Raw genomic sequence first — 27,729 nt, 5'->3', positions numbered from 1 at the left:
ACTCAAATTTGGCTGTTCTATGGTCTAACTATTGATACATCAATCTAGCAATAGGTCACTATCAGTCACTGACTCATGTTATCTAACAAAAGAAAATCCTGGAACAAGCACAGATTTTGAGGCATTTAAATAATTCTCAATTTGCCCAGGGCTATGTTTTCATCTTCCTTTATTTGTGTGTGATTTTGCATTTACAATAAGTTATCCAAATGACTTGGTGTGCTCCTTGACCTCTATAGTTTGCTGTTATTCTCTTTGCTGTGGGCAACTACAGTAATGAGAAGTGGGCAACACTTTAGAATTTCCTTTTCCATTGTACTTACACTATATTGTCCTCAAATTTACATTCTGAATCTCTGCCAGTTCTTCTCCAAGATCTTCTTGTGTTTTACTATTTGCATACTGGTTGATTGCTGTTACATAGGTGGACACTGGATATCTGTATGGGAGATTGTTGCCATGGTTTATGACGGGTATGTAAAAAATCCTATTAACCTGTTATGTATATAACTAAATAAGACCAACATTTTTCAAAAATAGAAATCTAAAGTTTGGCTCTTAAATCCATATTTAGTTGCCTAAGGGTGAGATTTACAAAAGTGCCTAACTCACTTAGGAGCACAAGTCACAAAATACACATCTTGTTGGTTTGCCCCCCTCCCATTTTTTAAAATACTTAGTTATATGGTGTTTTGGAGGGGCTGTGTTTTCATTATGTACTTTCTGAGCATATACACTCATGCATGATGATTTGGGGAACAAAATCAGCAAGAGAAAGGTAGGAAATGGAACTAGTATGAAGTGAAATAAAGGAGTGTCTAGATCGGGGTAGGCAACCTATGGCACGCGTGCCAAAGGCGGCACGCGAGCTGATTTTCAGTGGCACTCACACTGCCCGGGTCCTGGCTACCAGTCTGGGGGCTCTGCATTTTAATTTAATTTTAAATGAAGCTTCTTAAACATTTTAAAAACCTTATTTACTTTGCATACAACAATATTTTAGTTATATATTATAGACTTATAGAAAGAAACCTTCTAAAACGTTAAAATGTATTACTGGCACGCGAAACCTTAAATTAGAGTGAATAAATGAAGACTTGGCACACCACTTCTGAAAGGTTGCCGACCCCTAGTCTAGATCAGTGGTTCTCAAAGCTGGTCCGCCGCTTGTTCAGGGAAAGCCCCTGGCGGGCTGGGCGGGTTTGTTTACCTGCTGTGTCCGCAGGTTCAGCCGATCGCGGCTCCCACTGGCCACGGTTCGCCGCTCCAAGCCAATCCCTCGGCCCGCGCCGCTTCCCGCAGCCCCTATTGGCCTGGAGCAGCAAACCGCGGCCAGTGGGAGCCACAATCGGCCGAACCTGAGGATGCGGCAGGTAAACAAACCGGCCGGGCCCACCAGGGGCTTTCCCTGAACAAGCGGCGGACCGGCTTTGAGAACCACTGGTCTAGACGAGGGGGAGGGAATGAGTCAGGGGGGGGGTGGGGGGGGGGGGGAGAGGGAATAGATGAAGGGAAAAGGTTAAAAAATGGCTTGTGCCAAGGTGAGAATCTGGAAGGCAAAAGCAAATGAAATGGTGAGAGTAAATAAGTTTGACGTACAAATTACTTTATATTGAGAACTCTTTAGAAATCACACCATGTGGCTATGAACTTATAACCAAAAGAAAGGAAAGTGTACAGTGAGGAAGGAGAGCTCACGTAAATCTCCCTTTTTTCTGCAAGTCTTGAATCTGACCCAGGAGTAGGACTTTGTTATCAAGTCTCTGTAAAGCATCATGCATCATTATTAATATTTATCAATAATAGTAATTTTTGACATAGTCACCATCCTCATCTACTGTTATGTGAGTTACAACACCTGTGGTGCTGGAGTAACTTCTGTGTAGCCTTAGGTGGAGAAGACACGGCCTTCAACTTGAGAGCCAAGTACTTGCAAGAAAATCCCAAACCCCAAAAGTCCCTACTAATCTAGGGAAATCAGGGAAGAAGCAAGGAGCAAAAAGTTTATCCTAGCTTCTTAACTACCAAGGAGCACTGCATGTCTATTGAAACAACACTGAAACCACAGGATCTCAAAATTATGTACTGACATTGCCAAAGAGTTAATCATATTTTTAAGAGCAATAATCTTTCCCACTCTTCCCTAGATACTGATAACGATTGAAATTTGTTTGAGATCTCACTGTCTTCCCCTCGTTTCAGTTTTAAACACAGAGATTAATTCTTTAAAATTACCTTGTTGATACTTTTTTTTATATATATTAAGCCCTTCACATGTAGTACAACAGAATACTTTATGATGAGATGCAGAAAGATATCACAGATAACATAGTTTGATCCAGGGACTTTAAAGGGGAAAACATCACATAAAGATGAAGTTGAGTAAGAGAAAAAGGCTGACTTGGCCAAATATGTGTTCTTGCAGATTACAGTCAGTGGAGAACTGAAGAATCTGCTAATATGGAAAGGGGAGCTGGGTTTAGCACAGGCTAAAGCAACCATGAAGGTTTTAAGGTGAAGCTTTAAGAGGAAGTGACTCAATGGCTGAGGAGGGCATTCCAGAAAGGAATTAGCAAAACAACTGAAACTTTAACATCCAACTAGGAAGAGTCATCAAGGGTGAGACAGAGGAGGTCAATACTGGAGGACCAGAGGAGGCAGGCAGGGAAGCAGACAGATAAAATTAAAAAAACAAAACAAAACTGTCCAGTTTGAGCAACTGATCCAATTCCAGATCATCTACTGATGGAAAATGTTAAAGAAAGTACTGTTTACGTAGGGAGGGTGGGAGGAACACCCTACCTTGCTTAATTATGGGTGACATGCAATGAGTTGTCAAGTAGGACGGGATAGTTAAAATCCCTTTAGGTTTATGTAATCAACATAATTGTTGAATTTCAGTGCAATGAGGCTGTGACAGTTTGGCCTTACCTACACTAAAGCTCTGAATGTTGCTATTTCACTGGTGAAACTGAACTAGTTGTAGAAAGTAGGTACATTTTTCAAGATTTCCTTACTGTGAAGAGTTCTGAATGAACTAGATGACAAATAAAAAATAACTGCCTCATTGAATCACATTGCAGAAATCTTTCATCATTAAGATATTTTAAAAAGTTGCTTTAAAACTAATTCAAAATCAGTTTGTCCCTTCATGAATGATATGTGGCAGGTGTGTAAAATTTTCATATAAGTTTCATTGTCAGTTTAAAAAGCATAGTCAAAAGAAATAATCTCCTTACTTACAAAACAAATAGCAGATTATATTGTTAAAAGAGAAATAATTGCAAAATTACTGAAAAGTAAATCAGTTTTTTTTATTCAGCTAAGAATGAAATACAATACACACTTTCACTTCTGTCACTAGTCAGTTTCAAGTACACTTCAGTTTTGAGTTCTCATATACTAGCAGAATGCTGCAATGTGTGAGTTTCAAATTTAGCAGGGTATGTTTTTGTTTACCCCGCTGTCCCATCCCCCCAACCACCCCTGTTTCCATTGCTATTAAAATCACATTTCTAGTGCCCTTTTGTTTTGTAAAAGTTTATTTCCAGACAGCCTATATTTTGGGCCATGTTTGCTTTTGTATTATTCCTTATAAGAAAGAAGGCCAATAAGGCTATGTAGCCACTCTTTGCTACAGCTGTGTCTGGTCCAGTTTTAGGTAGTGTTGTTGTAAGCCATGGTGGTCCTGGGATATTAGAGAGAAAAATAATATCTTTTATTGGACCAACTTCTGTTGGTGAACGAGACAAGCTTGAATGGTCCCTTAAAATATGTATTAATTACTTATGCTAAACAATCGGTTCCATCCTGTATTTAACCGTGACTAGGGTGATCAGAAAGCAAGTGTGGAAAATTGGGAGGGGGGAGTGAGGGGTAATAGGTGCCTCTACAACACAAAGTTCTGAATATCAAGAGTGTCCCTATAAAATCAGGACCTTTGGTCACCCTAGCTATGGCACTGAGTAAGTGTCCCAGAGCTGAAGAAGAGCTCTATGTAAGATGGAAAACTTGTCTCCCTCACCAACAGAAGCTGGTCCAATAAAAGATATTACCTCACCCACTTTGTCTCTCTAACCCTCCCGTTTTAACCAGTCCAAGTGGAGGAGCTCCCACTGTTTCCCTTGGCTACAGGGGGACTCCGGTACTGTCACAAACTTCTTCCCTGCACTCGCACTAAATTTTACCTGCCTTAAGTTTCATTCTTTTGCTCTCCGTTTCAATGTGACACGAGCCTGAATACATCTGTTCTTTCGCCCCCTCTGGGTGACAAAACAGGAAGGTGAGGAGGAACGGTAAAGCCAGAGCCTCCCCTACCCCGGAGGGAACCGGGCCTGCTTGGAGACCCGACACTGGCTGTCAACATCGGAAGAATGCGACAGCAATGTGAGGAATCTGCGGCTGGCGGAGCCTGCGAGCCCAGAGACCGTTTTAACCCGACAAACCGCAGGGACGCCCCGTGCCCACGTGGGTGGTTGGGGGGGGCAGGAAGACCCCCGCCCGCCCCACAAGAGGCTGCTGGCACGTCTTTTAAACAAACCCCACCCCAGCCACGCCTGGGCAGAGCGGATCGCAGCCTCCCCCACGGGCTGGTGGGAGCAGGGGACCACTTGACACTGAATCAGGCCGGACGGAGCAGCACCACCAGCTACTGTCCTAGCGACTGTGCACCAGCAGCCCCTGTTGTTGTTATGTCACTTACTCAGTGCCTGGAGCGGCGCTGCCCCTGGCCCCCTGCTCTCTGGGCGAGTCCGGGGGGAACAGACACCCCCAGCTGCAGCACCGCCCGCCCAGGTCCCCTGCTCCCCGCCACCTCCGGTGCGCATGCGCACGTCAGCTGGCTCGGCTGGGAGGGAGGTTGTTTCCCGGCACGCCCCGCGCGGCTCCCTGCTCCTCCCCCCTTCGCAGTGGGTGGGTGTGAGATGGATCGGAGACTGTAATGGCGGCCGGCGGCGGCGGCTCGGCGCTGCTCTGACACCCGGATACTGCTCGGCGCAGCTTCCCCCTCCTCCCCGGGCCTGTCCCGACCCCTCCTCCTCCCCCCAGCCAGCGCCGCTTCCCCACGCCCCTGCCCCAGGCCCGCAGCGGGAGGACGAGGAGGAGGAGGGCTCCCCGCAGACAATGGACGAGCACCCCGGAGTCGGAGGCGGGATGGCGGCCGCTCCGAGACCGCAGCCGCCGCAGCCAGGGGGGAATATGAATGTGCAGCCTGGCGCGGGCTGCGTGGGGGCCGGAGGCGGCGGAGGGGGGCAGCAGCCTCAGGTCCCGGCGGCCGCGGCGGGTCAGGACGCGGGGGACCGCGCGGAGCTGTCCCGACCCCAGCACTACACCATCCCGGGGATCCTGCACTACATCCAGCACGAGTGGGCCCGCTTCGAGATGGAGAGGGCGCACTGGGAGGTGGAGCGGGCCGAGCTCCAGGTAGGCTCCACAGGGGGGACCAGCTCCAGCTGCGCGGGGGGCTGGGCTCCAGGGGCGGGGAGCGAGTGGGCCGAGCTCTATGTGCGGGAGAGGTGGGGGGGCTGGCCAATGGAGCTTGCCAGTCCCCGAGGCCGCCTGCGCGGGACGGTACCTGTCCGAGGTGTGCCCGGCAAGGCGATGTCCCTTGTCGGTGAGGCGGGTGGAGGCGCAGCCCCTCACGGCCCGAGCTGAGCTCTCTTCCCCGGGGCAGCCATTTTAGTTTCTAGTATGGCGCCCGCCTGGGCTCCTGGCTCCGGAGCCAACCGTGCTCTACAGGCCTCCCCCCACACTCAGCTTGCCGGTCCCGGTGGAGACCTGGCGATCGGGCGCTGCCTCCCCGCAGGGACATTGGCGCTCCCGGGGAGAGGAAGACGCGCTCTGACAGCTGCAATAACCTTCCCGAACGCAGTGACTCGGGGGCTGCCGGGGCCTGCCCCTCGGGGCCGGCTGTCTCCACAGCTCTGGCTGCGGGTCACCGGGAGTAAGAGCCCCCAGGCCTGCAAGAGCTCAGCCCTCCCCCAAATCCCTGGGAGTAAGGTGCTGCGGATCCTACCTCCCCGGAAAGGGGAAGACTCGGGCCAGGGCCTAAGTAAGGGAGCTTCCCAGTGACTGAGGCATGGGATAAGTCTGGTCTCCCCAACCCTTGGAGACGCTATCAACCAAACAGCTGAGGTCAGTCCGGAGTGGACTATCACCGCCTTAAAAGGTGTAGGTAGTTGTAGGTGTGTGTTTATCATGAGTAAAAGAGAAAATTGAACAAATCTTTCAAAGTGGGTGCATGTATGGTGTTTGATTCTCATTCCAGTAGAGTTTGTTATACATCTTTCCTGTTTTAAGTAACTTAAGTAATAGATACAGTTTTATTCCTACATACAGATGTAACTAAGTACCCATGTTACCAAATATTCAGAATTAGGATGTGTGCTATAATTGGGACACTCATATATAAATGAATACATGTATAGCTGAATAATCAATCATTTTATATACGATAAAATTTTGAGGTGGTTAACAAGCACGCAGACCAAGGGGATCCAGTGGATAGAGTGTACTTAGATTTTCAGAAAGCCTTTGACAAGGACCCTCACCAAAGGCTCTTACGCAGAGTAAGCTGCCACAGGATAAGAGGGAAGGTGCTCTCGTGGATTGGTAACTGGTTAAAAGATAGGAAACAAAGGGTAGGTATAAATGGTCAGCTCTCAGAATGGAGAGAGGTAAATAGTGGTGTCCCCCAGGGGTCTGTTCTGGGACCACTCCTATTCAACATATTCATAAAATTTGCAGATGATACAAAATTACTAAAGATAGTTAAGACCCAGGCAGACTGCGAAGAGCTACAAAAGGATCTCTCAAAACTGGGTGACTGGGCAACAAAATGGCAGATGAAATTTAATGTTGATAAATCCAAAGTAATGCCCATTGGAAAGCATAATCCCAACTATACATATAAAGTGATGGTCTAAATTAGCTGTTACCACTCAAGAAAAAGATCTTGGAGTCATTGTGGATAGTTCTCTGAAAACATCTACTCAATGTGCAGCGGCGGTCAAGAAAGCTAACAGAATGCTGGGAATAATTAAGAAAGAGATGGACAATAGGACAGAAAATATCATGTTGCCTCTATATAAATCCATGGTATGCCCACATCTTGAATACTGTGTGCAAATGTGGTCGCCCCATCTCAAAAAAGATATATTGGAATTGGAAAAGGTTCAGAAAAGGGCAACAAAAATGATTAGGGGTATGGAGCGGGTTCCGTATGAGGAGAGATTAATAAGAATGGGACTTTACAGCTTGGAAAAGAGACGGCTATGGGGAGATATGATTGAGGTCTATAAAGTCATGACTGATGTAGAGAAAGTAGATAAAGATGTGTTGTTTACTACTTCTCATAACACAAGAACTAGGAGTCACCAAATGAAATTAATAGGCAGCAGGTTTAAAACAAATAAAAGGAAGTATTTCTTCACACAATGCATAGTCAACCTGTGGAACTCCTTGCCAGAGATGTTGTGAAGGCAAAGACCATAACAGGGTTCAAAAAAGAACTAGATACATTCATGGAGGATAGGTCCATCAATGGCTATTAGCCAGGATGGGCAGGAATGGTGTCCCTAGCCTCTGTTTGCCAGAAGCTGGGAATGAGTGACAGGGGATGGATCACTTGATGATTACCTGTTCTGTTCATTCCCTCTGGGGCACCTGGCACTGGCCACTGTCGGAAGAAAGGATATTTTCTTTGGTCTGACCGAGTAGGGCCGTTTTTATAAGAATACAGAGAATGGTGTGGCAAACTTTTATAGCCCCACAAAAATATATCATACACATCTAATTAAATCCTGTAAACAATAGTGATTGAGTGCATTCACTGTTTTGGAACACGGTACCATAAAGTATTACCATAAAAAACTCTCAATACTATAAATCACAACAGAAATTTCCTACTTGTGATTATATAAAGTGTTTAATCATCAAAAGAGACCAGGGTATCTGAGCTTAGGCAGTTTGTCATATCACCAGACTTCTCAGTCCAGATGTAAAGAGAACACTATATATTTTGTACTGTTTTGGTTTGGTTGTATTATTGTCCAATTGAAAATGTTCCACTATTTACGTCACCTACTGTCATCTTACTGTATTCAGCTTTTGTGATCTAGTTGCTTCTAAAATCAGTTTGGAGGCACTGACTTTCATTTCCTGAGGTAAGAATATCTAGGGTCAGTTGCATGGCATTTTCAGTAAAAGGCACTTGCCTATGCATCTGGCTTCCTCTGGTGTTTCATCACTGCTCATATTTATATTTTAATAAAATAGTTGTTTGCAGCACTTAAGCAACTAAAATTGTTTCAAAACATTTGACTTCTGTAAAGGTATATTGTATTACTATAGCTTGACATCACACCGTTGTGAATATAAAACCGGTCTAAATTCTTTAAAGCTATATCAGACTGAAAATACAGTATTGATGTTGACTTGTGTTTGGTCTCTAGATGTCATGTTGATGAGCACTACAGGAATCTTTGGATATCATATATATGGGAGCATATATCCCGTGGCTTAGTATTTTAGATAGAATACTATCCTCAGGTTCGGGCTAATGTCGTAACTCAAGTTGTGAAGCCATAAGCAGTGAGAACAGCCCTCATTTAGCAACCCTAACAGTGCAAACACGTATGCGTGTAAGTGGTCCCATAGAAGCCAATGAGAGTACTCCACATACATAAAACTCAGTAACTCTTTAGAGAATTGAGGTCTGATATGTAGATGTTGAACACTTATTTCAATAACATGAAATACATGTATATAACTAATATGAAACTATATAGCATAAGAATTGGATTTCTTAGGTGCAAGTCACTCTTCTGTGTGTGATTTCTTCTTCTTTGCAACATTACAGTACATTTTAAAGTCTTTTTTGTGTTTTTCGGTTTAGTGGTTTCTTCCCACTTCAATTAACTTAATATTAGTGATCCTTTGCAAATGGCACTTTATAAAAGTAAATGAAAACCAAATTACTTCATAAGATTGTCACATACTACCTGTGTAGCTAGTTGAATTTACTGTAATTCTGTGTCTTTCTGGGGAATCCAGGAACTGTCTCACCAGCAAAATGAAATTAACATGCTCTTTGTTTCATGTTCTGTTGTATAAATAGAGGCAAAGGGATGATCTTTCCCATCTGCTGAGGGTGTTCTGCAAGTGACAGATAATCAGGACACACAGAGAGGAGACTAACAGTGTTACCTCACTCTTTTTTGTTAATCTAATATGAAGATATAAAACTTCCGGCCCACTTGGTCTGCATGGATATTGGATAAGTGTTCTCTAGAATAAAAGTTTTCATTTAAAAAATTGTTTTCCATCCTTATATTTCATACAATAACTGTCTGGTGTTTGGTCACAACTCTTTGGAGGTGAAGCAGTGTTGTACTGTCTTAGGCTATGCCTATACTACAAAATTAAGTCAAACTAACTTATATCGGCATACAACTGCTGCAGTAATTACATTGCTTGTGTGTGTCTACGCTTTGCTCCTTGTGTTGGCAGTGTGCGATCTGACCAGGAGCATTTGTACTGATTATATACTGTCAGCGTGGGGCATTGTGGAATGGCTTCTGAAAGCCAGAAACAGTTGATTATAAGCAATACAGTGTCTACAGTGAGACTGCATCAATCTAACTACATCAACGTTGACTGCACCTCTCGTGGAGGTGGAGTTAAGTCGGTATAGCGGGGCAGTTATGTTGGCGGGAGCAAAATTTTAATGTAGACCCTTCCATAATTAGGTCAATGTAAGCTGCCTTGCGTCAACCTAACTCTGTAATGTAGATCAGGCTTTAGCGTCAAACAACATTGAGGGGACTGAGCCACCTCATTAATGCTGGAGCTTACTGATGGATAATGTTTTAAATGCTGTAATTTCAGATAATTTAGGTGTGCATTTATACATCTAATTTGTGCATGGAGGTACTGCAATTGTACATGCAAGTTGGGTGCTTGCATGCATAAATGTCAAAGTAAATGGAAGAAATGGAGTTCATCCTAAAAGTATCCTGAATACCTCAGTATCTTCATTAACTATGTTAGTAGTTGCTATATAAGGGCCATATTCTGTCTTCAATCAGTGTTATCAACTGGACATCTGCTATGGGTTGAGGGGAATATATAACTCCAGCTGTAACCATAGACCATAATTAAAAATGTAATTTTGCCCTTTCCAGAGAATGAATTCGATATCGATGGATATTAGGTTGGGACAAAGTTCAGTCTCTTGAACTATATTCAGTCCCCTTTGGCTAACTAGTATTGATTGACTACAGATGGAGTTATATCCAACCTTTGAGCAGAGGATGTAAGATGTCTAAGATGAGAAATCTGTGCTTCTGGGAATATGTCCCCCCTTTCAGTTAAAGAAACAGTGGTTCTTATTTTATTTATTTTTTAACTGTGGTAGATATTGCAGAGAGAAAAGATGAAGATACAATGAAGGAAGTGAGGGTCAGGGAGGGAAGAGAGACAAAGCTGTGTCATAGGGAAGAGGGATGGGAAAAAATATGTACAATACAAGGCTGCAGTCATGCAATCTGATCCACATGGGCACCTGTTGAAATCAGTGGGGCTCCACATGAACACAAGGGTTTGCAAGCTGATCTGCTTATGTAGAATTGGGGTCTAATTGTTAGTCAAGAAAGAAAAAAAGCAATAAAACTAAAAATAAAATTAAATTCCTCTTGGGCTTTTAATTTTCAAATTTAGTTGAAAAGATCGTATAAAAATACAACTAATTATAGCCTGTACTTCTGACAGTTTTATAAAGCATAAGGAATGAATGAGAAATATTTTATACACTAAATACTCTTATCAGAATGTATACAGTTCAGTGCTCCAGAATGTTCTGGTTAATGTGTTTCTTATTTTTCTGACATGACTTTTGCAGTACTGAGTTCAGTTCATACATTAGTTGCAAAATGTCCGTTTACAAATCCAGATACATTATAACAAAGTGTTCCCAGAAATATAACCTTTTTTATTATTTTTCAACTGTGTAGCATGCAAGTTTGTTTGCTAAATTGTTTAAAAGGAAAACTGGATTTTGCTTGTATATAATCAGTTATAGATGCACCTTTTTAACAAAAAAGCATCCATTACTGAAAGGGTTATAAAATTATGACTGCTGAGAACTTAATAAAGAGTGCATTGTGAAATTTTAATGTGCTAACAATGGGATGTATATTTTTTTTAAACTGTGACAGAACACACCTTTCAAACCAAGCTAAAAGAGATGAACATTTTAAATAATTGCTAATTTATGTGTATATATACAAAATCTCTGTGGGTAATCTATTCTGGGTGTATGTGTGTAAAATTTTATATGATGAATTGGATGACTCTTAGTTTCAGAGTGCAGATACCCAATATTGCAACAGCATGTTTCAACACTTGCAAAGTGTGGCAATAATTACTTGCTGTAATATGTTGTTGCACACACCTGTCTCTGGTCTGTTACAAAGTTGAACAAGGAGATATTATCAGGAAAGCTGGTACCTTTTATGGGCAGAGAAAAATCTTGTTGTAGGGAAGACATCTTCACTTACTGTGTTTAATATCTGTTTTATACTTTTTGGCAAGTGAATAACTTCACTGTTTTGAGGCAACATGGGAAGTAGTGAGGAATGTAGAAGGTGCAGTATAACTGACCAATAAAATAGCACTTAAATGCTTTAAGCTTTTAAAATATAATTGAGATGTAGCTACTATTTCTGTTTATACAGCAGAACTAAACTGTCTGTTTTGTGTACTGTGGGTTTTATTTTAACTTCTTTTATGGGGTGAATTCTCACACAGTACTTCTGATAGTTGTAAGTAGTAACACAATTATGAGATGCACACAGTATATTAAAGCTAAGCTTTGTAAATTTGATGTATTTTATAAGATGCTGTTTGAGATGGTATATAGCTGACATTGCTTATGTTGCTAACTAATTTACTAAATTGATTGTGTAGCTAAGCGTTAATGTCTCTTCTAAAATCTGGAACATAAGATTATAATAACTTTTAATGCTGTGATTAGAAAAAGAGAGAAAAATTTAAACAGTGGCAAACCTAGGCTGAAGCAAGTTGCATAAAGATCATTTATTTTTGTTGTTGTTTGAAAATACCTGTGTTCACCGGCATTTGGGAGTAATGCAGTCATCCTCACAACCCATATGTAGTAATGTTTTACCAAATTTGAAATTCCAGGTAAAAATACATTGTTCTTAAAAAGACTGAAATCTCCTTAAGGAACCATTATTTTCTATATAACTAGTACTACATGTAGCCAGTACTATGTTTTTGGTATAAGAGTTACAGGAAAATACAAGCTTTTATTTAATATTAGTATTACTTCCCCCAAATCTATGGGGGAGACCAGTGCAAGTTATGCGGACATGCACAGTTTGGAATACCCGATTGAGAGTTTGTTTATTTTTGGGTAGTCGTAGTCAGTGAAGCCCCGTCGTCATGGATTTTGAAGAAGTTCTGTTACAAGCAAAGCGAGAGGCCAGTGGCCTCTGTCAGAAAAAACTTTGGGAACAGTGATGGCATAGTATTTACCAGAGGAGATTTTTAACCAGGTAAAATTATGAAAAAACTAGTTAATCCCCGTTTACAGCATTTTCTGTTTTAAAAAACTGTTTCATTAATGCGTACCATATTACACTTAGTTTTAGTTACATATTCAAGTTGTGGTTACATAAGGCAGTAGATTCGTAGATTATTTTAGGGTTGTACAAATAGAAACTTAAATTTGTGGTGAGCGTCATACTAATATGTAATAATACTGAACATGGGAATGTGTATTTTTTGGTTCAGTATTTTCTCAAGGAAGCTATACATATGACTCATTTCAGTTTTCAATATTGTATAACAAAAGTAAAAAAACCAACAACCCCCTTCAATTATATGAAAATGAGAGTAATGCAGAATTGTAGGCTACCAGGCCAGGTCCATTTGGCCATGCAGCATTCTGGCAGAAGACCAGCTTTGATGTAGTGGATAGACTGAGCCTATACCTCAGTTTTGAATGGATGTATCCAAAGTTTGAAAAGAGTCATTCTATGCTTGTTGAACTTGCCGGACACTGATGCAGTTATTTTCCCCACTTTCCTGGTTTGAACTGGTTTTAAGCCACTATTTACCACCACCCTGTCCTAATCTAGTTCTGTCAGGGAAATTGCCAACCCTCCCTGGGAACCTGCTTGATAAGGACTAGAATGACTCACTTCCTGTGTGTCTCTGGGCAGATCCTGTCTCCCTAATGGCAGCATTATCAGGACACTCAGGTGAAATTCATGGAGTTTCCACCACTTCATGTAGGAGTAACCTTTGTAGGGAAGAATTTAGCCATCAGTGAGGAGTCATTAATTGTAGATCTTTCACAGGAATTTGTCATTAGAGACAAGTACAAAAATGTGAAGTGTGAAACTTGAGACATTTGAAGATAATTAGAATAAGCAGGCTTTAGATGGTGTTTCTGCAGTTTACATAAATGTACTATTAATATTCTGTGATTCTTTCGTTACTAAGTATAGATTTTTAGGATGGCAATAAGGTTTTGACATAGTGGAGCCCTGCTGTTCCCGTTTTCATCAGCTCCCTTAACCTTCTTTCTTCATTGCTTTACCAGCTTATTTAGTTCTCTAACAATGTTCACTTTAAAAAAATGCATTTCTTACCATGTATAATCTGAGGTATGGATTCATTTAATGGTAATTGGATAACTAAGAGCTTGTCTACACAAGGAAATTGACAGGCGTAGCTATTCTAGTGTAGCTCTCTTGTGAATATTGTTCCAGAATAAAGTTACAGAGTGGAGTAATTATTCTGGAATAAAATCACTTTTATTCCAGAATAGTGTCCACATGGGGAATTATTCTAGAATAGCTAAATTATGCCGGAACAGTTATATCAGAATAGCTGTGCCAGTCAATTCCCCTGTATTAAAAAAAGGCCTAAGAAAGAATGTGTATGGTAGGCAAAGGTTTGGGTGTGTCCCTTGCTGTGCAAATTTCTCAGGTTGCTAAGAAAATCATGTACAGCAGTACTACATACCTCTCTCACCCTTTGCTTCCACCATGTATCCACCCGCCCCTCAGTCTCGCTATGCCAGTACTCAGTCACTTCACAAAATATGCTCTCCCTGTCATGTATTTGAGGGTATGTCTATACTGCAACGTAAGCCCAGGGTTGTTGGGACTCAAGTCTGCTGACCCACGTTAAGGAACCCTTGACTTGACTGTCTACATTTTTAACTTTAAGACTTTTTTCTAACCTGTGCTCGAACCTAGGGCTCTGGCATCGATGTTTCAGTGCACAGACCCAAAACAAAGTAACCATATCCCAGAGTCCCTAGTGCTTTCCTCCAAAATCTGACCACTCTAGCTCTAGGACTATGTTGCACTATGGGAAAACTTTACTGCCCATCCTTCACATTACCAGGAAGCAGATCAGAAGAGAATGGGTTAACCCTGACCTGAGCTGCTGCTGTTTGCAAAATGGGGGTGGCTTCCATTTTCAGTATAGTGGATTGGAGATTGTTGGGATAGAGAGAACTAAAGAAATTGTCCCATGGAATTGTGGGATACTTCTGGCTGATTCCTGGGACCCAAGTCAAGCATGGCTGCATCTACATTGCAAAGCAATAGGGCTTGGATTCTGGCTTAATTCTAGCTTGGACCTTCCAGACCTGCAGGGTACTGGGACTCTGGGTCCAAGCCCTGCATTAACATGATTCCAGTGTAGACACAAGTGGGGTTAGGCTTGAGCCCAGATTCAAGAATGGACTTACATTGCAGTGTAGACATACTCTTTGAGTCCTGCTTAGACTTCAGATTCCTCTCACTGGGCATCTTGAGAGAATTCTTTCACCCTCTCCTCAGAGACTATGGTGGAGATAAAAAACTGATTGCATCTTCTTCCCTGTGCAAGTGGGGAGTTCATCTTCTTTGTCTCTTCGCAGGCTGTGGGAGATGGGTTATTCTCTGTTGTTCTTTCCCTAACCAAGGAAGAGCGAGGCAAGGAAGTTCTGCAGGCTTCAAGTATGCAGCACTCAGGCCAACACCATCATTTTTCTCTTTGTGGGTCCTTCCATTGAAAGTATTAAATGCACAAGACGAAAGCAATACCTGCGCTGCCGGAAGAGCGTTGTCTTAGTGTCTTCGGCTGCTTGTCCTGTAGTGCAGGCAGGGGCTTAAACTGCTCAAAAGCTTTTGTTCCAAATGTCTTAGGGACTCGTGCCCTAGCATAATGTTCCCACCTGCCTTCAACCATGCACCTCTATTGATGCTACGAAAGATGTATACCAGACATTATTATTATTATTAAGGCTTCATCTTGAAAGATGTTAATCTATTTTCAGGATTAGTCCAAATGTTGCCAGTGTGGATTATAGTAGACTACAGTAGAGCAGTGAAAAGTGCTCACCCTTAGCAAGTCATGAGGCCCTGGGAAGAGAAAACCGAGAAAATGCTGCTGCTGCCTTGAAGCATATAGGGAGAATATTTTATATTGATGGGTAGGTTTATCACCATCTGTGTTGTCATCTTCCCAACTGCCGCACAGTTGGGAGTGGGGGTGGGCTGGCAAAAGTAGGGCTTGATTAGTTTTCTTGCACCCTAATGATCCCCGACTACCTCTGATAACTGAAATGATTTAGAGCAACATTGAGACTGTTCTCTTATGCCAGGGGAATGGGCCAAGATTGGGAAGTGCAAAGACCATCTTTCCACCCCAGTTTGCCCTATGAACTCCTTTGTTACAACATTGTGTACAGTATAGCCTCTCTTTAACTGGTTGGCTGTTTTGTAATTAGCTTTATTTCTGTAAAGGACTTGATTCTACTGCCATTAGTGATTGACAGTGTTACCATTTACTTGAATGGGATCTTAAAGCTATACATTAAATATGTATTATTTTAGCATATGTATAAATCTGTTTAGCTTTAATTCAGATTCAAGTTGGTCTTATTTCCTTGTAACAGCTATTCCTTGGGAGTAATGTGTGTGTGTGTGTATACTGAACTGCTTTCTGTGAACATGGTCTAGAGTCCTGATGCCAGATTCTGTCACCCTCTTGTTAAACTTTCAAACAAGCTTCTTCATGCTCTCTCCTAAGCTGCTTCTCACATTTCGGAAGAGTTCCCCTTAAATATCCACAAAAGTACTTGATTATCTTCACTTTCCTTTTCTGTAGTTGCCCACAAAAAACTCGTAGGCCATTGGTGCGATGAGTTCACAGTCTGTCACATTGACTAATATTGTCTCATTGTTTCCTTAACAGATATACTCCGGTGTCTGTTTTCTGTCTATCTCATTTTATGCTTGGATTGTAAGCTCTTTGGGGCAAGGACTGTTTTTTTTTGTTCTGTATTTGAACAGTGCCTAGCACATTAGGGTTCTGGTCCATAACTAGGGCTCCTATGTGCTATGGTAATATAAGTTTAATGATAGAAGCATCGGACTGGAAGGGACCTTGAGAGGTCGTTTAGTCCAGTCCTCTGCACTCAAGGCACTATGTAATAACTAGCCCATTCCTGACAGGTGTTTGTCTAATCCAGCGGTTCTCAAACTGTGGGTGGGACCCCAAAGTCAGGGCCAGCGTTAGACTTGCTGGAGTCTGGGACTGAATCCTGAGCCCTGCCACCTGGAGCTGAAGTCCAAGCCTGAGAGCTTCAGCCTGGGGTGGCAGGGGCACAGTCTCAGGATTGGGCTCCGACCTCCCCACACCTTTGTCCCGCCCCCTGCCTAGGGTCATGTAGTGATTTTTGTTGTCAGAAGAGGTTGTGGTACATTGAAGTTTGAGAACCGCTGGTCTAACCTATTAAAAACCTCCAATGACAGAGATTCCACACCCTCCCTAGCCAATTTGTTCCAGTGCTTAACCGCCCTGACAGGTTAGGAAGTTTTTCTAATGTCCAACCTAAACGTCCCTTGCTTCAATTTAAGCCCACTGCTTCTTGTCCTATCCTCAGAAGTTATTGAGAACAACTTTTTCTGCCCCCCCTTTCTAATAATGTTTTATGTACTTGAAAACTGTCAGTCTTCTCTTCTCCAAACTAAACAAATGTAATTTTTCAGTCTTTCCTCATAGGTCATGTTTTCTAGACGTTTAATCATTTTTGTTGCTCTCCTCTGAACTTTCTCCAATTTGTCCACATCTTTCCTGAAATGTGGCGCCCAGAACTGGACACAATACTCCAGTTGAGGCCTAATCAGCGTGGAGTAGAGTGGAAGAATTACTTCTCATGTCTTGTTTATGACACTCCTGCTAATACATCCCAGAATATTTGTTTAAAAAAAAAAAAAAAAAAAAGTTACACCATTGACTCCTATACTTGTGATCCACTGTACCCCTCAGATCCCTTTCTGTAATATGCCTTCCTAGGCAGCCATTTCCCATTTTGTACATGAACGATTGATTGATTGATCCTTCATGAGTGGAGTACTTTGCATTTGTCCTTATTGAATTTCATCCTATTTACCTCAGACCATTTCTCCAGTTTGTCCAAATCATTTTGAATTTTAACCTTATCCTTCCAGGCACTTGCAACCCCTCCCAGCTTGGTATTGTCCACAAATTTTATAAGTATATTCTCTCTGCCATTATCTAAATAATTGATGAAGATATTGAACAGAACCGCACCCAGGACTGATACCTGCAGGACCCCACTCAATATGCCCTTCCTGCTTGACTGTGAACCACTGATAACTATTCTCTGGGAATGGTTTTCCAACCAGTTATACACCCACCTTGTAGTAGCTCCATCTAGATTGTGTTTCTCTAGTTTGTTTAGAGAAGGTTATGTGAGACAGTATCAAAAGCCTTACTAAAGTCAAGTTATACCACATCTACCGCTTCCCTCACATCTGCACTGCTTGTTACCCTGTCAAAAAAAGCTATTGGGTTGGTTTGTCATGCTGACTGTTACTTATCACCTGATTATCTTCTAGGTCAGCAGTTCTTAAACTGTGGGTCAGAACCCCAAAGTGGGTTGCAACCCTATTTTAATGGGGTCGCCAGGGCTGGCATTAGACTTGCTGGGACCCAGGGCTAAAGCTGAAATCCGAGGGCTTCAGCCCTGGGTGGCAGGGCTCAGGCTTTGGTATCATCCCTGTGTGGTGGGGCTCAGGTTACAGGCCCCCCATCCGGGGCTGAAGCCCTGGAGCTTCAGCTTTCCCTGCGCCCCCACAGGACAGCGGGGCTCAGGCAGGCTCAGGCTTTGGTCTCCCCCCTTCTGCGGCCATGTAGTAATTTTTGTTGTCGGGGGGGTTGCAGTGCAGTGAAGTTTGAGAACCCCTGTTCTCGGTGTTGGCAAATTGATTGCTTGATTATTTGCTCCATTACATTTCCACGTACTGAAATTAAGATGACTGGTTTGTAATTCCCTGCATTGTCCTTATTCCCTTTTTATAGATCAGCACTATATTTTCCCTCTTCAAATCCTATGGAATCTCTCCAGTCATCCATGAGTTTTCGAAGATAATTGCTAATGGTTCAGATATCTCCTCAGTTACACCCTAGAATACTCAAGGAGCTATTTCATCAAGCCCTGGTGACTTGAAGACTTCTCATTTTGTCTAAGTAATTTTTAACTTTTTCCCTCAGATCCTACCTTGTGTTCACTGGTATTCACTATGTTAGACATCCAGTCTCTTCTAACCTTTTTGGTGAAAACCGAAACACAAAAGTCAATGTAGCACTTCTGCCATTTCTACGTTTTCTGTTATTGTTTTCCCCCCTCATTTAGTAACAGGCCTACCCTGTCCTTGGTCTTCCTCTTGCTTCTAATGTATTTGTTGAATGTTTTATTGTTACCCTTTATGTCTCTAGCTAGTTTAATCTTGTTTTGTACCTTGGCCTTTCTAATTTTGTCCCTATATGCTTGTGGTGTTTGTTTATATTCATCCTTTTTAGGTTGACCTAGTTTCCACTTTTTGTAGGACACTTTTGAGTTTCAGATCATTGCTTTTGTGCCTTTAATAATGTCTCTCTAAAAAAACTGCCAACTCTCTTGAACTGTTTTTCTCCTTAAACTTGCTTCCCAATGGATCTTACCTACAACCTACCTGAGTTTGCTAAAGTCTGCCTTCTTAAATTCCATTGTCTTTATTCTGCTGTGTTCCCTCCTATTATTCCTTACAATAATGAACTCTACCATATCATGGTCACTTTCATCCGAGCTGCTTTTCACTTTCAAATGCTCAACCAGTTCCTCCCTATTTGTCAAAATCAAATCTAGAACAGCCTCTGCCCTTTCTTCACCTTCTGAAATAAAAAATGATCTCCAATGCATTCCAAGAACTTGTTGGATAATCTGTGTCCTGCCATATTATTTTCCCAACAGATGTCTGGTAGTTGAAGTACCCTGTCACTACCAAGTCCTATGCTTTGGATGATTTTGTTAGTTTAAAACAAGCTTCATTCACCTCTTCTTCCTGGTTGCGTGGCCTATAGTAGACGCTTAACATGACATCACCCTTGTTTTTTACTCCTTTTTTTCTTACCAAGAGACTTTCAACAAGTCCATCTCCTATACATCTTTGATAAACAAGGCAACATCGCTTCCCTTTTTTCCCTGCCTGCCCTTTCTGAGCAAGCTGTGCCCTTCTATACTAATATTCCAGTCATATATATGTAATGTATATGTATAATGTATAATGGAAAAGTCATGTATAGTGTAATGTAATATAATGCATTCCCAGTTTTTGTACTGACTGGATTTACGACTTTGAACAAGTCGCTTCACCTCTCAGAGCCTCTGTTTTCCCTTTCATTCTTCATCTGTCTTGTGTCTTTAAACTGTACCCTTTTTATGTCAGGGATTGTCTCTTATATTATGTGTTTGTATAGTATTTCCCACACTGTGGCTTTGATCTCAGTTGTAACCTCTCAGTGCTACTGTAAAACAAATAATAAAATGATAGCTAGTTAGTGTCAGAATTACTTAAAAATCAAATGTGTCCTATCATATTTTACTTGTAGAACATATTTATTGAAGTTCTAACCTATGTATCTTGAATTTTTAATTTTAGTGTACCTTGTGCCTGAGGTATTGTAGTGCCACTAGCAGTGTAAATATTTGTAATCTCATCAAAAACAGTTGTTTCTGGTACTAGGTCAGTATGTAATTAACCTTATGATATGTGCTTGGGAGATTTTTGGGAAGCTGTTATAACTTTTTATGTACCAAATTAGCTCTATTCTATAAACGTTTGGAAGATTTGAGTAGCCAATTGTAGAAATTTTCAGTTAAAATTTGGTATGATTTTGGTATTACCTTTTGTAGTATAAATAAAAATAGACATGAACAGCTTTAAAAACTGGATAAAATAGCTTTCTCTAATACAGCAAAGTGCATGGTCATATATCTAGGAACAAAAAGTGCTGTGAGCCATGGAATGGAGAACTGTATTCTGGAAAGCATTGACTTTGAAAAGGATTTAGAAGTCATAGTGGATAAGCAAGTCAACATGAGCTCCCAGTGCAGTGCTGTGGCAAAAAAGGACAGTTCTCGTTGGAGTCTGTTTTTGAAGGGACTCTCACAGACCTCGGGAGACAGGCCAGTCCTCGCTTACAGACAGCCCCCTAACCTGAAGCAAATACTCACCAGCAACCACACAACAAAAACACTAACCCAGGAACCTGTCCTTGCAACAAACTCCGTTGCCAACTCTGTCCACGTATCTATTAAAGGGACACCATCATAGGACCTAATCACATCAGCCACACTATCAGGGGCTCATTTACCTGCACACCTACCAATGTGATATATGCCATCATGTGCAAGCAATGCCCCTCTGCCATGTACATTGGCCAAACTGGACAGTGTCTATGCAAAAGAATAAATGGACACAAATCAGACATCAAGAATTATAACATTCGAAAACCAGTCGGAGAACACTTAAACCTCCCTGGACACTCAATTACAGACCTAAAAGTGGCAATTCTTCAACCAAAAAAACTTCAAGAACAGACTCCAACGAGAAACTGCAGAACTGGAATTAATTTGCAAACCGGACACCATCAAATTAGGCCTAAATAAAGACTGGGAGTGGGTGGGTCAAACTAAAACTATTTCCCCATGCTAATTTTTCCCCCTACTGTTACTCACACCTTCTTGTCAGCTGTTTGAAATGGGCCATCCTGATTACCACTACAAAGGTTTTTTCCCCTCCTGCTGATAATAGCCCACTTTAATTGATTTGTCTCGTTAGAGTTGGTATGGCAGCCCCCATCTTTTCGTGTATGTGTGTGCACGCATCTGATGAAGTGGGTTTTAGCCCACGAAAGCTTATGCCCAAATAAATTTGTTAGTCTCTAAGGTGCCGCAAGTACTCCTCGTTCTTTTTGCTGATACAGACTAACATGGCTACCACTCTGAAATAAATGCATCAGTTTCTCAACTATGATTATTTAGCTCCTATAGTGCTTTTTATCTGTAGATCTCAAGATGCTTAACAAAAGAGTGTAAAGGCTTAGTGTCCTCATTTTACAGATGGAGACAAAGAGGCACAGAGAGGTCAATTATTTGTTTCAAGTCACACAGCAGGTCCATGTGAGAGCTGGGAATAGAATCTAGGTTTCCTAATTCCAGTCCTACACCCTAGTCTGAAGGAGCTATGGCCTTTTTTGAGGAAGGATGCTTGGCTCTGAAACACATCTTATATTTAAAAAGAACTGAGCCTGTACAGACAATATGCACTTAACAGAACATTTGTATATCTATAATAAGTCTTATCAGAAGCAAGGTTTGCCTACATGGTAGTGCCGGTCAGCGGCCTATATTAATGGCAGAACTGCAATATCAGGATCATAGAATCACAGAAGATTAGGGTTGGAAGAGACCTCAGGAGGTCATCTAGTCCAACCCCCTGCTCAAAGCAGGACCAACCCCAACTAAATCATCCCAGCCAGGGCTTTGTCAAGCCGGGCCCTAAAAACTTCTAAGGATGGAGATTCCACCACTTCCCTAGGTAACTCATTCCAGTGCTTCACCACCCTCCTAGTGAAACAGTTTTTCCTAATAGCCGACCTAGCCCTCCCCCACTGCAACTTGAGACCACTGCTCCTTGTTCTGTCACCTGCCACCACTGAGAATAGCCAAGCTCCATCCTCTTTGGAACCCCCCTTCAGGTAGTTGAAGGCTATCAAATGCCCCCCACTCTACTCTTCTGCAGACTAAATAAGCCCAGTTCCTCAGCCTCTGCTCATAAGTCATGTGCCCCAGCCCTCTAATCATTTTCGTTGCCCTCCGCTGGAATCTCTGCAATTTGTCCACATCCTTTCTGTAGTGGGGGGCCCAAAACTGGATGCAGTACTCCAGATGTGGCCTCACCAGTGCCGAATAGAGGGGAATAATCATTTCTCTCGATCTGCTGGCAGTGCTCCTACTAATGCAGCTCAATATGCCATTAGCCTTCTTGTCAACAAGGGCACACTGTTGACTCATATCCAGCTTCTCATCCACTGTAATCCCCACGTCCTTTTCTGCAGAACTGCCGCTTAGCCAGTTGTTCCCCAGCCTGTAGCAGTGCATGGGATTCTTCCATCCTAAGGGCAGGACTCTGCACTTGTCCTTGTTGAACCTCATCAGATTTCTTTTGGCCCAATCCTCCAATTTGTCTAGGTCACTCTGGACCCTATCCCTACCCTCCAGCATATCTACCTCTCCCCCCAGCTTAGTGTCATCCGTGACCTTGCTGAGGGTGCAATCCATCCCATCATCCAGATCATTAATAAAGGTGTTGAACAAAATGGGCCCCAGGACTGACCCTTGGGGCACTCTGTTTGATATCGGCTGCGAACTAGACATCGAGCCGTTGATCTAGCTCAATGATCTAGCCAGCTTTCTATCCACTGTATAGTCCATTCATCCAATCCATACTTCTTTAACTTGCTGCAAGAATACTGTGGAAGACCATATCAAAGCTTTGCTAAAGTCAAGGTATATCACATCCACTGCTTTGCCCATATCCACAGAGCCAGTTATCTCATCATAGAAAGCAATCGGGTTGGTCAGGTATGACTTGCCCTTGGTGAATCTATGTTGACTGTTCCTGAACACCTTCCTCTCCTCCAGGTGCTTCAAAATGGATTCCTTGAGGACCTGCTCCATGATTTTTCCAGGGACTGAGATGAGGGTGACTGGTCTGTAGTTCCCTGGATTCTCCTTCTTCCCTTTTTTAAAGATGGACACTATATTTGCCTTTTTCCAATCGTCTGGAACCTTCCCCGATCGGCACGAGTTTTCAAAGATAATGGCCAATGGTTCTGCAATCACATTAGCCAACTCCCTCAGCACCCTCAGATGCATTAGATCTGGCCCCATGGACTTGTGCATGTCCAGCTTTTCTAAATAGTCCTTAACCCTTTCTTTCACCACTGAGAGCTGCTCACCTCCTCCCCATGCTTGCTGTCCAGTGCAGCAGTCTGGGAGCTGACCTTGTCTGTGAAGACTGAGGTAAAAAAAGCATTGAGTACTTCAGCTTTTTCCACATCATCTGTCACTAGGTTGCCTCCCCCATTCAGGAAGGGTCCCACACTTTCCCTGACCACCTTGTTGCTAACATACCTGTAGAAACCGTTCTTGCTACCGTTCACATCCCCTGCTAGCTGCAACTCCAATTGTGCTTTGGCCTTCCTGATTACACCCCTGCATGGTCGAGCAATATTTTTATACTTCTCCCTACTCATCTGTTCAAGTTTCCACTTTCTGTAAGCTTCCTTTTTGTGTTTAAGCTTACTGAAGATTTCTCTGTTAAGCCAAGCTGGTCGCCGGCCATATTTGCTATCATTTATAAACATAATTTAACAGTGAGTGAGAGAGTAATAAGATGTCTGGAGTTACTTTTTAAGTAAGACCTTTAATTGGCCATGCAAAGCCATGTCTTATGCTGAACGCAGAGCCATCTGTTTGTCATGCAATAAATTTTGGATGCCAGATCTGACCAAAACATCAGGGGATGTTCTCTGCATTAGTAGGCAATGCCCTATTGCTTTTGGTGAGAATCAGAAAACTGGAAGATGGGAATAACACACACAGTTCCTTGCTGCTAGTTAGAAGACCCAACAGCTTCAGCCGTCTCTGTAATTGGCTATAGATCACAGAACTGGTTAATGGCAGTCATATTATCATACAAGTACACCCCTCTCAGATCTGCCCATCTTCCAAATACAATTTAAAACAGAATGGATTGATTTTTAGATCAAAGCAATTTAAATCACCAGTTCTAATCATGATTTAAATCAGCAAGAAGGAAACCTAAATTCAAATAATAGATTTTAATTGATTTACATTTGTCCTTTTTAGGTATTTTCCTAGAGAAAGGTTTTCTCATTGGTTGGTAACCTTTAAAACACGTTGATTAGCAACTAAATATAACCTTTAGGCTAAATTTGGTACTTTTTTGCTAACAGGAGTGCACACTATATTTATACACATTTAAGCAATTGATTGTTTCTAGTATCCTTTGTCCTTCAAGATTTAAGAACTAGTAGATCTCATCCACTCACATCTAGTTTTTATTAATAGATTCACCGGTTCATAGGTTTAGCTTTCCTTTAAAATTGAGCAGTAAACATGTAACTGCTGCTTATTGTTTATATTTAATGTAAATGATTTTAATAATGATAAGTTTAGTCCTTAACATAGGTTAACTTTAAATTTAATTTTAAATACATGGTTTTAAAAAAATACTTAATTTAAATAAATAAAATGTTTTTTTTTTTAATTTTAAGTAAAATCATTGACTTTTATCTACTGTTTAAAATGTTGACACCCCGAATGACTTATTTTCTCAGACAGATATAAAAGAAATAAGGCGGATGGGGGTCTTGAGAATGAGGGCATGTGGAGGGGGGAATGTTGGGCATGTGGAGACCTGCTATGGTGATGGGAGGGGGGGAGAATGTGACAGTGGAAGGGGCCATGGGGGAGAGAGCCCCTGGCATGTGGCAGAGGAGGAAATAGGGAGTGGACACAGAGCATCATGCATGGGGGAAAGAATGCCCACAGAGCCGTTATGAGGAAGGAGGATGGGGGGCACTGCAGGGAGCCCTTAAAATAGAAAGGGATGGGAGGGTGCTTATATTGGGCAATGAAGGAATGCAAGGAGCCCTGGTATGTGCAATGAGCTTGGTCTGCTGAAGTAATGAAGTGCGCAGCCCTCTAGCATAACTTAATTGTATTTCTTTAGAAAGATTTTGGTGGTCCTCCTGGCTCTCCCTAACTTGAACCATAACTTGAAAAAACTTACCTGACACATTTGCGTGAAAGATTGATATAAAAGGTGGGAGGAGATACCAGGGTGAGTAGGGTCCAAGAGCAGCACCTTAATGAAAGATCCAGTGTGCCTGGTCCCTGGCTAGTTAGGGTATGGATGGGGTGAGAGTGCACTGGGCAATTCCTATCAAAGTGCAATTTCTGGACCCTGCATCCTTCATAGAGTCCATTCTTCTCTTAACTTCACCTCCATTCCTCCAAACTACACTTTGGTTGCTATCAGTTATGAGCTTTTTGTCTCCTTCTGCATTCAATCTCGTCTCCCTTTCCCATCCTTTCCTCCAAACAGCCTGGTTGCTTGAAAAGAATGATCTGGTCAGTTTCATTTCAGCACAGTCCTGACAATGAATGACTGGTTAGGACGGGGTAGGCAACCTATGGCACACGGGCCGAAGGCGGCACGTGAGCTGATTTTCACTTGCACTCACACTGCCAGGGTCCTGGCCACCGGTCCGAGGGGCTCTGCATTTTAATTTAATTTTAAATGAAGCTTCTTAAACATTTTAAACACCTTATTTACTTTACATACAACAGTTTAGTTATATATTATAGACTTATAGAAAGAGCCCTTCTAAAAACGTTAAAATGTATTACTGGCACGCGAAACCTTAAATTAGAGTGAATAAATGAAGACTTGGCACACCACTTCTGAAAGGTTGCCAACCCCTGGGTTAGGAGCTATTGTGAAAGTCTGAGAGATTTAATCCTTCACTACTGGAGAGTGGAGAGAGTCAGGTAAATGAGTCTCTTCCCATGCCCCAGTAGTTGAACATATGAAGTCTCTGTCTTTGCTGCTGCCTTCTGAGCAACTAATTAAAACCTAAAATATTTATCCCAAGACAAAAGCTGCATTAAAATGGAGGCAAGCTAGAGAGTACTTTTCAGAATTTAAGGTAAAATACATTGAGGATGTTGTAATTATTCAAAAATGGAGGATTATAAACCCAAGAAATTCAAAGTTGAGGCTAAACGTAAAAAATCCAGACACCTGATAGATAAGAAATTATAGGTGAGATATGAATGTTTGTAGTCATAAATTAAACTGTTTTTTGAGAGAGAGAGTAGATTTTTCTTCTCATGTTGCCTCAGGGCAGAGCTTGGGTGCTTTATCTGAATTTCCATATGTTACCATGTTTGTTTTTCTGTTAAATTTAATCTCAACTCTGATTTTCTGGAGTTACTTTGGTTTCAGTGTGGCTCATTTGAGAATTTCCTTGATTTAAACAAGAAAATTAGAGAATGTTGCCATATGGCATTCCTAATCACTTTAAGATATAAAGTATTAACTTTGTTTTTTTTATTTGATTTTTATGGCCAGCTTCTCCTGTAGCCTCTGGCTACTCTGGAGTGGCTCAAGTCAGCCAGAACGTACTGGCCAATTAATCTGATTTTACAGCAGCTTTGTTTCATGAGATTTACATAAAGCAACTGGAGTACACTCCAGTTGTTACTCTTTCCTGAGCCCCATAAATTTTCCTGCACATACACACATCACATCCTTTCTCCTTTCCTTCTCCCCTCTCTGAAAAATTGTGGTGCAATGAGTAGTTTTTGAAAAGAAATATTTAGGATTAATGGTCATTTTTGGCCATTATTTTTCATAACTAAAAATACCCGTGACTAAAACGTAGCCTTATTTATAAACAATACAGCAATACTGAAAAAGGACAGCCATGGAGTGAATGGTGATAGCCAATTATTGCACTGTACAACAGTGGAGAGAGTGAAATTTTGTGAAATTTTGGACAAGAAAGTTGGCCAAGACCTTTTTTGCAAAATGTCCTTGAATCTTTAATATACATCCAGAGTAGTCAAAATCCTGTTTCTGAATTTGCATCTGAAAATTTCCCCACAGTAAACTGCGTGGAATTTAATTTATTTACCATAGAAACATGAAGGATTTAATCAACCCTGCAAACATTTGAGGTCCAGTATTGTGCTTGGTGCTGTACGTGCAGACATTTTCTGCCGCAAGAAGCTTATGCTCTAAATTAGACGTATATGTCAACCTGTGGTTGTAGAAGGTTGAGGCTGAGGCTTCAGTCACCAAGCTAGTCTTTAATGGTTTTTAAATTCCTGTATTCTTTCTTTGGGAATAGGAAGTAGAATAATAATGTTTTTATAATGGTAAAGTATACTTGTAATAAATGACTCTTGTAAGTGTTAAATACTGTAGTGAAATGGGGGAGGGAGGTATTCAATAATATTCAAAAGCACTTTTTTGCTTCATGTTCAGCCATCACAGATATATTTTAATCCTGAATATAAGACACATTCTAGAGCAGATTGTGCTGCTAATGTTGCAATACAATGTTGTAGATAAATAATCAATATTTACCACCGTTTTGCTATCTGAGGGCATGCTACACATTCCATTTTGGGGTAAGGAGAGACACATTCGTGTATGCTCTTTAAGATGGAGCTTTTGTAATACAGCTGCTTGACTATGT

At 41.8% G+C, this 27,729-nt stretch overlaps 2 protein-coding genes across 10 annotated transcripts in view; one reads left to right on the top strand and one right to left on the bottom strand.

The window, feature by feature from the left end:
* Positions 1-6,071, bottom strand: part of AP4S1 (adaptor related protein complex 4 subunit sigma 1) — a 41,377-nt gene extending 35,306 nt beyond the window's left edge. For 2 of the 6 annotated variants that reach the window (XM_024196051.3, XM_024196056.3), the window contains exon 1: positions 5,573-5,753. The gene's annotated coding sequence lies outside the window, so the exon portion shown is untranslated. Of the gene's footprint in view, positions 1-4,187; positions 4,357-4,702; positions 4,790-5,572; positions 5,754-6,013 lie in introns of those variants that run through there. The other 4 variants (XM_024196053.3, XM_024196052.3, XM_024196055.3 and 1 more) reach the window with 3 other exon arrangements.
* Positions 5,113-27,729, top strand: part of STRN3 (striatin 3) — a 92,751-nt gene continuing 70,134 nt past the window's right edge. For 3 of the 4 annotated variants that reach the window (XM_024196049.3, XM_024196048.3, XM_024196047.3), the window contains exon 1: positions 5,113-5,421. In XM_024196049.3, coding sequence (XP_024051817.1) covers positions 5,122-5,421 — 300 coding nt within the window. In that variant the 5' untranslated portion in view covers positions 5,113-5,121. Of the gene's footprint in view, positions 5,422-6,111; positions 6,133-27,729 lie in introns of those variants that run through there. The other variant, XM_024196050.3, reaches the window with a different exon arrangement.

Source organism: Terrapene carolina, unplaced genomic scaffold, assembly GCF_002925995.2.
Source record: "Terrapene carolina triunguis isolate 2854851 unplaced genomic scaffold, T_m_triunguis-2.0 Scaffold96, whole genome shotgun sequence".
In the NCBI taxonomy this organism is placed as follows: Eukaryota; Metazoa; Chordata; order Testudines; family Emydidae; genus Terrapene; species Terrapene triunguis.
The sequence above is the reverse complement of the archived record's forward strand: the minus strand, read 5'-3'. Positions and strand labels throughout refer to the sequence as shown.